This window comes from Zootoca vivipara, chromosome 14 (assembly GCF_963506605.1).
Source record: "Zootoca vivipara chromosome 14, rZooViv1.1, whole genome shotgun sequence".
In the NCBI taxonomy this organism is placed as follows: domain Eukaryota; kingdom Metazoa; phylum Chordata; class Lepidosauria; order Squamata; family Lacertidae; genus Zootoca; species Zootoca vivipara.
Window position 1 is genome coordinate 16,152,626 of NC_083289.1, and position 9,179 is coordinate 16,161,804.

A 9,179-nucleotide genomic window follows, 5' to 3' on the forward strand; every position below is an offset into this window, starting at 1 on the left:
TCCGCGAGCGACTTGAATGGAAAGCAGTGCGCATCCCTCCCACTCCGTACAAACCCTTTAAACGGTGGGAGAGGAAGGCGCCCTGTGCGCAGGCGCGGGGAAACAAAAAATAAAATAAATACAAAACACCCTTCGGGGCGCAAGCGCAGAACGGCACTCTTCCAATCAGGAGGAGAGTTAGGGATGCTTCCCGCCTCTCCCCCCCCCCTTGCAAATTGAGAATCTTTGCTGGTTAACAACAAAGAAACGCTCGCCAGAAATGACTAGTATGAGGTGCCTTAGGTTGCAAAGGGTTTTGCTTGCTTTTTTTGTCGCTGCAAAGGACTAAGGATGGGCGTGCCCGCGGTTTCAAGTGGCTGCGTTGTAGGTGTTTGTTTTGCTTGGGACGCGCGTTCCTCAGGCCAGCCCGCAATCGCAACTCGCCTTTCTTTTGTGCACGTGTGCACGCGCGAGCACGCGTTCCAAGTCGGCCGTGCTTTGCGCTGCGCTGCAGTTTATATTTGCAGAAAGAAAGAAAGAAAGAAAGAAAGAAAGAAAGAAAGAAAGAAAGAAAGAAAGAAAGAAAGAAAGAAAGAAAGAAAGAAAGAAAGAAAGAAAGAAAGAAAAGGGTTCCCTCTGATCTGTCAAGTCCCCCTGGAGAGGCCACGCCCCTCTGACCTGGAAACCTCTCCCACCGAACGCCCCCGAATGCGAGCGGATGCCTCGCACGGGGAGAGCGCACGCTGCTTTGCACATGCTCAGAGGTTATTGCTTGACACACACACACACACACACCCCGTTACAGGCATCCAAATTAAAAAGGAGGAAATGTATGCGTGTGTGGAGGGGGGCGGGACCCAGGGGTTCCCCGAATTCCAAAGAAAACCCCGCTTTCTGCTGCAGTTTAGACTGCTCCTCTTTCTTACATCGGAAGGTTAGGCGCCCTCTCTTTTTTTCTTTTTAAAGGGACACTGTCAGCCCAAGCCACACCCCTCCTTCCTTTCCCTCTGCTGCCGGTGGTGCTCGCAGGAAACACCGCGCGTGGCTCCTTGGGCCGGCGCAAACGTCCACCCCTCCTCCCATCACCCGGGACCAGCATTTTGTCCTCCCTGCGTAAAAACCACCCCACCCCGAATGGATAGAGCGGGGTGCGGCGGCGGCGAGAGAGAGGTCCCTTGGGGAACGAAGAGAAACGAACCCCCTTTTCCGGATTGGAAATGGATTTGCAAGCGCTCCGATTGCAATGCCGCAACAGCCATTAAGTGTCATGTTGGGTCCGCGTTGACTTGATGAATGCGTGGAAGATTATCTATCTATGTATACATAGATAGATCGAAAGGGTTGCTTTTTCTTTCTCTCACCCTCTCCACCCTCCTCCTTTATTGTTCTGCATTAGACAACAAAGAAAAGGAGCCTTGCCTTAGAGGGGCGGGACCAAGCAGCCCAGCCGGCCCGCCCCTCTCCGCCGGGCCCGGCCAATCGGCTCCTCCAGCGGCCCTGTCGGCGGCTCCCCTCGGCTTGCTCGGTTTTCCCGGCCGCTTACGCTGCGGCGCTCTGATTTCTCCCCTCCCCCGCTCCCCTTTCCCCAGCGCTGTCTGGCTGCAGCAGAGGCTCAGACAGAAAAGAGGAGGAGGAGAAAGCGAGCGAGAGAGAGAGAGAGAGAGAAAGAAAGAAAGAAAGGGGGAGAGGAGGAGAGGAGGAGAGGGAGAGAAATCGCTGAGTGAGTGGAAGCTGGGAGGGGCTCCTTAAAGAAACGCCTGCCATCGCGGCCAGCAAAGGAACTCAAGGGGGGGAGCAAAAAGCACCGGAGCGCTTCTCTCTATTCTCTGCACGCCCCCCCCGCGCGCCCCCCCCAAGCACGCCAGGAGGAGGAGGAAGAAGAAGAAGGAAAAGCTTGGGGGGAGTCGTGGTGTGGTATTTTTTCTCCTTTTCTTGGAAAGCATCTTATAAACCGGATTGCACTGGGGGGGAAAGGCTTCTTTTTTTTAAAGCGGCGCGCAAGGAAATTACAATCTTAGCATTTTTGCCCGTTTTGTTTTGTTCTGAGCCAGCATCCAGGATCTGCTTCCCGGGGTTCTCCAACCGCTTCCTCGTCTGCCGTTTGCTGGCCATCTGCCTTCGCTGTTTCCTTTGTGTCTGCTTTCCACCTCCCCCCTTCTCCTGGTGTGTGTGTGTGTTGGTGCTGCTTCCCTTCCCTGCTTCCCTCCCTCCCCACCCCGCCCCCCACTCCTGATCCGAGTGTGCAGGAGGGAAAGGAAGCGGAGGGCGCGATCCCCCCACATCCACCCGGGACTATGCCCAGCTCCTTGTTTGCCGACATGGAGAGGAATGGGAGCGGAGGAGGCGGTGGTGGAGGAGGAGGCGGGGAGACCCTGGATGACCAAAGAGCCCTTCAGATCGCTTTGGATCAGCTCTCCCTGCTGGGCTTGGACAACGACGAGACGGGCTCCCTTTACGACAACGAGCCGCGCAAGAAGAGCGTGAACATGACCGAATGCGTCCCGGTGCCCAGCTCGGAGCATGTCGCCGAGATCGTGGGCAGGCAAGGTGGGGGCTTGGCTCGCTCGTCTTTGTGTGCTGTGTGTGACAGAGAGATGTGTGGTAGGAATCGAGGGGAGGTTTTTTGCTTCTTTCCCCTCTCTCTAGCTGCTGCCTCCTCGCTGGGTTTCTGTGCATGCCTTTTGCCTCCAAGATGCCAACACGGCTCGCCCCCTCGAGTCCAAATTGCAGGGTTGTGATGATGGCTAACCTGGCCGCCTCTTCTCAACACCCTTCTCTCCCTCCCTCCCTCGCCGCCACTTCCACTCCAGACAAAGAAAGTGAAGCAGAGAGAGCAGAGGTGGAGGACGCCTTTCGCATCCAGATGTTTTCGCCTCATCTCGCAGCACAACCCCTCCCCCTTTTATGCCCTAAAAAACCCCTTTTGATTCTGTGTGCGCAAAAATGCAAGCGGATGCTAGTCAGTGCGCGCGCGCCTTTATTTGTCAATAGTTAGGAATCGATGGGTGTTTCCTTACAGGCAACGGCAAGGAGGTGAACAATTGGGGGGGGGTTAGGTTCAAAGCATCTGCATTACGAAGCGGATGTCTTCAAGAGGGCTGCTGTTGCTGCTCTGATACCTTTTTGTATTTCTTGGTGTGTCTGTGTATGTCATCCCCGCCCGCCCCCTTCCCCAGGTTCGCTTCCCCTCCCATGGAATGTGCGGAGCACGAGTATGGATTTATAAATTTTATTATTTATATATATATATATGTAAGGGGGCGTTGCATATTTGGGTTGCCCGCTTGCGATGGATGAAATGTGGCCGCTCACTTTGCGTCTCATAGCGTGGTTGCGTTGGGTGTGGGGAGGTGTTTTGGTATTGTTGTCTCTCTGCCGTCCGTCCCCCCCGCAACTTATTATCTCCGTCCTGCCGAGATCCTTGGCAAACAACGTTTTGGGGTTTGTTTGTTTGTGGCCAATGGGAAAATTGGTTGGTTGGAGGTGCGGAGATGGGTGTGTTCCTGTGTCAAAAGCTGGCATGGTTGTGATGACTTGCAAATGGAACTCGACGTGGATGAAATGTTGAACCAAGAGGGCAGGTTGGCATGGTGGCCCTCGTTCAGTTGTTGCACCCCGAAAAGCTGGAGTAGATGTAACCGTGTTTCCTTCCTCTTTCTCCTCCCTCCCCTCCACACCCCACACCCCTCCCCCTGCCTTATCTCAGGTTGTAAAATCAAAGCGTTGCGGGCCAAAACCAACACCTACATCAAGACCCCGGTCCGCGGGGAGGAGCCGCTCTTCGTTGTCACGGGCAGGAAGGAAGATGTGGCCATGGCCCGGAGGGAGATCATTTCGGCGGCGGAACACTTCTCCATGATCCGCGCCTCCCGGAACAAAAACACCGTGCTCAACGGCACGGTGCCCAGCCCGCCCAACCTGCCGGGCCAAACCACCATCCAAGTGCGGGTACCTTACCGGGTGGTGGGCCTCGTGGTGGGGCCCAAGGGGGCCACGATCAAGCGCATCCAGCAGCAAACGCACACCTACATCGTGACGCCCAGCCGCGACAAAGAGCCCGTCTTCGAGGTGACGGGCATGCCGGAGAACGTGGACCGCGCGCGGGAGGAGATCGAGGCGCACATCGCCATGCGCACGGGCGGCATCATCGAGCTCACCGACGACAACGACTTCCACGCCAACGGCACCGACGTGGGCTTCGAGCTGGCCGGCGGCGGCGCCGGAAGCCTCTGGAGCAAGCCCACGCCGCCCCCTCCTCCGCCGCCCCCTCCTCCTCCTCCGCCCCCTCCACTGCCCTCCTCTTCCAGCATCACCCCGACGCCGGGCCGCAAGCCCTTCTGCAGCTACCGCAACGACAGCTCCAGCTCGCTGGGCAGCGCTTCCACCGACTCGTACTTCGGCAATGGCGTCGGAGGCGGCGGCAGCAGCACCCGCTTGGCCGACTACAGCCCGCCCAGCCCGTCGCTCAGCTACCCGCACCACAACGGCAACAACAACAACAACGGCTACGGCGTCTATGGCGGCGGCGGCGAGGTGCTCTCGTCGCCCGACTGCTGCGCCTCCGAGCTGCCGCCCTTCGATTCCCCGCCCGGCTTCGACTTGGCGCCGGCGCCTCCGCCCGGCGCGCCGCTGCTCTGGTCGCAGTTCGAGCGCGGGCCCTCGTCGCCCGGAGCCGTCGCATTTCCCGCCGCTGGTGGTGGTGGCGGCGGCGCGCCTCCGGCGAACGCCAACCTGGCCTTGCTGGTGAGCAGCGGAGGGCAGAGGCGGGGCGCTGGGCCGCCTCCGCCCCCGCCTCCTCCTCCCACGCGCCTTTCCCCGCCTCTGCACGTCGGGGCGGGAGGCGTGGCGCTCGAGCAGCACCCGCTGGCGCGCCGGGTGCGCAGCGACCCGGGAGGCCGCCTCATCGCCGCCGCTGTGGCCGCTGCTGCTGCCGCCGCCGCGGCCGCCGCAGCCGCTTCGTCCCCGTCCGTCCCGTCGTCGTCGCCGTCGCCCTGCTCCTACCCCCTGTACGCCAACGGGCTGGGCTGCCACTTGCCGGGCCTGCCGTCGGATTCGTCGGCGTCGTCGTCCTCGTCGTCCAGCTCCTCTTCCAGCTCGTCCTGCTCGTCGTCGGGCCTGCGGAGGAAAGGCAGCCGCGACTGCTCGGTGTGCTTCGAGAGCGAGGTGATCGCGGCGCTGGTGCCCTGCGGCCACAACCTCTTCTGCATGGAGTGTGCCAACCGCATCTGCGAAAAGACGGAGCCCCAGTGCCCCGTGTGCCACAGCGCCGTCACTCAGGCCATCCGGATCTTTTCCTAAGGGACCCCAACCCGCGCCCCCTTTCTCCCTCCTTCCTTCCCTCCCTCTCTCTCATGGGTGCCAACTTGAATAAAAATGGGTGGAGGTGTGTGATCCGCCCTGCATAATGGATCGCAAGGCATGGGGTGCCAACTTGAACGAAATATTGGGGGCCCCTGGCAAGCCCCACCCCTTGTCATCGATCACATGATGCAGTGCATGCACCCCATTTGAAGGGCAATGCGCACCAACTTTAGGGGGCTCATCCCTCTCAATTATTTTATGGGGGGTGAAGACCCCTCGGAGTTGGCTCTGTGATGCACCCCATTTGAATGCCCTTTTTTGGGGGGCTAGCTCCCTCAAATACTTTATTGAAGGGGGGGCAAAGGGACCTTGACCTCTAGGAGTTGGCTCCTAGGCTCCCTCTTTCTTTCCCCCCACCCCACACACAGACAAGCAACCTCTTCTTCAAAAGGTCTTCTACTTGCCTATATACATGCATATAAATATATATAATATCTGTGTCGAGCTTTTAAAGCTGCAGTATCCGCACATCCCAAAAATAATATAAATAATAACGGAGTGGGGACAGGGGGGGATGGGGCGGGGAACCTGACGTTTTGCAGGATGGTGACCATCTTGGCTTTTGAAAAAATAACTTCTGTTTTTGTTTCCTTGCATTCTTGAGTGTGCCGTAGCTTAGGAATGGGTTTAAGGGGGATGTTTGTGACATCTGGTGCATGCTATAAATATTAAGGAACGACATTCTAGTAATAGACTAGTTTTTACACTTTCTCTTAAGGCCAAGCTTCCAAATCAAATTATCTCTCTCTCTCTCTCCAACTCTCTTCTCTCTTTCTCTCTCTCTCTCCCCCCCCCAAATTAAAATAGGAAATGCATATGGATTATGATGGCGTGTGAACAGTTAGTATAATGTGCTGGTAGTTGGTAGATTGCTTATTGAGAAATAAATCTATGGATGGATAACTTTTCTTGAATGTTCTCGAAAGGGCAAGATTTTTTCCTGTGAATTTTTAATGATAATAATAATGATAATAATAATAATGAACTTATGATACTGCAGCTTTATCAAAGAAAAAAAGAAGAAAAAAAGGAAACTGTAACATATCTCTTATATATATTAAAACGTTTAAAGGTTTTAAAGATAAATTGCATTAATACAGATTGAAGTATTTTATTCTTTTTTGACTTGAAAAATTATATTTCATATTGCAAAGATGTTTACAAGTATTTTAATTTAAGTTCAGTGAACTTTTTTGTAGCTGGGTTAAATCTTTTTTATTTTTTGGTATGGCCTTATGGCGAAGAACACTGTATTATTTTACTATCACACAATTGTGAATGGAATTGCAAAACCATAAAATGTGTAATACTTTGAACAGTATTCTGTTGGGATGGAGATTTTTTATAGGTTCAGAAAAAAGAAATCTTTTAAATCTGCTTCACCCAGCATATTTTCTATTCAGTGATATAAAGCATATTTTATTCTATATTATTACAAAAAAATGGAAGCGTTTAAGCATAAGTCAAAAGGAACTGTTGATGCTTTCTAACATTTGTATAAATAGAATTCAGTGGAAATTACAAAAAATTCTGTTGCACCACTATAGTTTAGTATTTCTATTTTAATACATTTGTTTACCACTTGTTTATGTATATGTAGGTGATGTTACTTGATCTTAAATGTACTTTACTGAGCAAAGTTTAAAAACAAAGTATATTTTATTTTATGATAAAGGGCCTTTAACCTCATGGTCAGATACTAATATTATATTTGCTGAGACAAGATTTGAAATTGTATCAAGAGTTTTATTTTTCTGACATTTAAAGTTCTACATAATAAAGGTAAAACTTAAGTAATGGTGCTACTTCATGTTTTTTTAAGTATTTCTATATAAATAAAATATTACAGAAAAGCATCTGGTGTTGTGGTTAGATTTTGGTGGTCGCTTTATTGCGTTTTTTAAAATATAAATAATGGGGAGAATGCAATGCCTCTTTGATCTGATGGTACTGCTTCAGACAGTCTTTATCAGGGATGTTCCTCAGAAGTCTTAAGTTTGGCAAGGAGACTCAGTGAATCCTCACTCTCAGACAAGTCCCCTTTGGTTTTGGTTTTTTAAAATGAAGTGTTCTTCTCAGAAGTAGCTTTGAGTGTGACCCTTAGAATGCAACAAACTTGCATTTGCAACCTTGCAAGCAAGTGTATCCTAAACTTGCAAACAAGTGTATCCTGTTGTGTGAAGTGGCCCCAATTGCTTCCCATGTTAACTTCCATTCTTTTTGTGTGTGCAGACTGTAGGCCTGACGCCGCTTGTGACATCATTTGACCCATCAGGCTGAAAACAGAGGGGTTGCCAAGCCGGTGGCAGAGCACAATTTATGACTGGTGGGCTGAGTTTTTGTCTGGAGGGTCACAACAGGGGATGGTAGGTCACAAGGTGTACAGATTTTCATCAATTGACATTTAAGAGTACCTTTTGGGACCTAATGAAATGAGTTCAGCTTTGGGGGAAATGTCCCAGAGTAGCAAGGATTCCTGTTCCCCCTTTCCTAGGTTTTGATAAAGGTTTTTTGAAGTTTGCATCTTGAGTTTGCTGCAGTTAAGGCTGCTTTGATCTCAAAGACCTGTTGTATGTATATGAAATGTACCTGTATCATAAAAACAAACAAACCTCAATGTGTACTTTCCCCCTTGCAATCCAGGTATCACACTTGCATGTGCTGGTGTGTTACTCATGGTCAGCACAGCTGGATCAGAAAATCACAATTTTTAAAGGTCAGTTTTGTTAGCCCTGATCCTGCCAATTGCCTATTTAGCAGTACAGTGGTACCTCGCTAGACGAATGCTTCACAAGACGAATTTTTCACAAGACGAATGCATTTTGTGATTTCAATGGAGACTCGCAAGACGAAGTTTCCTGTGGCGTGCTTCGCAAGACGATTTTTTTCGTCCCATGGGGTGCCTCGCAAGATGATTTTTTTTATTCGTCTTGCGAGGCACCCTACGGGAAACCGCACTTCAATGTGTTCCCATGGGAGCCGCTTCGCAAAACGAATTTTTCGCTATACGAAGCGACTCGCGGGATGAATTAAATTCGTCTTGCGAGGCACCACTGTAGAGGGAGCTGACAGAAGTTCCATATCTCCTTCAAACAGGTGGTCAACTTTGTCAGCCCCAGTGATGCCAGCCGTTGGAGCTATAAGTGAAGTATGTATGGCAGCCTTTCTGTGCTCTTCACATCTCTGTTCTTACAACTCCCTGACTATTGCTTATGCCGGCCAAAGCTTATGGGAGCTGCAGGCCAGCATCACCTGAAGGTCACCAGGTTGGGCCACATAGCTGGAGAAGAAACTGTATCTGAAACACAGGTGGGGAGACTTTGTGACTCTTGCAGAAGTTGCTGAGCTACATCTTCTGTGGTCTTGACCATGTCAGCTGGAACTGATGGGACTTGGGGAGCCCGACAATGGTTTGAGGGCCAAAACCTCCCCAATCATGATTTACAACTGGATTTATCTGCAAGCTATCAGAGTAGATCAGGATTGGAACTATGAGTGGCGGAAGGAATCAAGAGATTGTAGGAGTGTTATGTTATAGGAGTGAGATGATAGGGTGCAGCGGGGGGGGGGGGATTAAAAAACACCATGGAAAACAGGGTGGGAAGTTGCAAAACAAAAGAAAAAGTATTATGTATTGGAGTGTACATGTGGAATTTTTGACCATTTAATAAAATGTAACCGGGAACCTTCTGTGCCAACTTTTAAATGCCTACTGAAAACTTTTCTATTCTATGTGGGCAATTCAGAATACATTCCCTACTGTGGTGTTCTGATGTTAGTTTTTAATTCATTTGCTTTTGGCTTGTTTTTTAACTTTTTATAGTTTTACTGTATGGTTT

At 51.1% G+C, this 9,179-nt stretch overlaps 1 protein-coding gene across 1 annotated transcript; it reads left to right on the forward strand.

Annotated features, from left to right (window-relative positions):
• Window positions 1-1,079: 1,079 nt before the first annotated feature.
• MEX3B (mex-3 RNA binding family member B) lies at window positions 1,080-7,196 on the forward strand. The gene is made up of 2 exons (XM_060282441.1): window positions 1,080-2,526; window positions 3,686-7,196. Exons 1-2 carry the CDS (start codon window positions 2,274-2,276, stop codon window positions 5,275-5,277), a joined length of 1,845 nt encoding a protein of 614 aa, XP_060138424.1. The 5' UTR covers window positions 1,080-2,273; the 3' UTR covers window positions 5,278-7,196.
• Window positions 7,197-9,179: the final 1,983 nt, after the last annotated feature.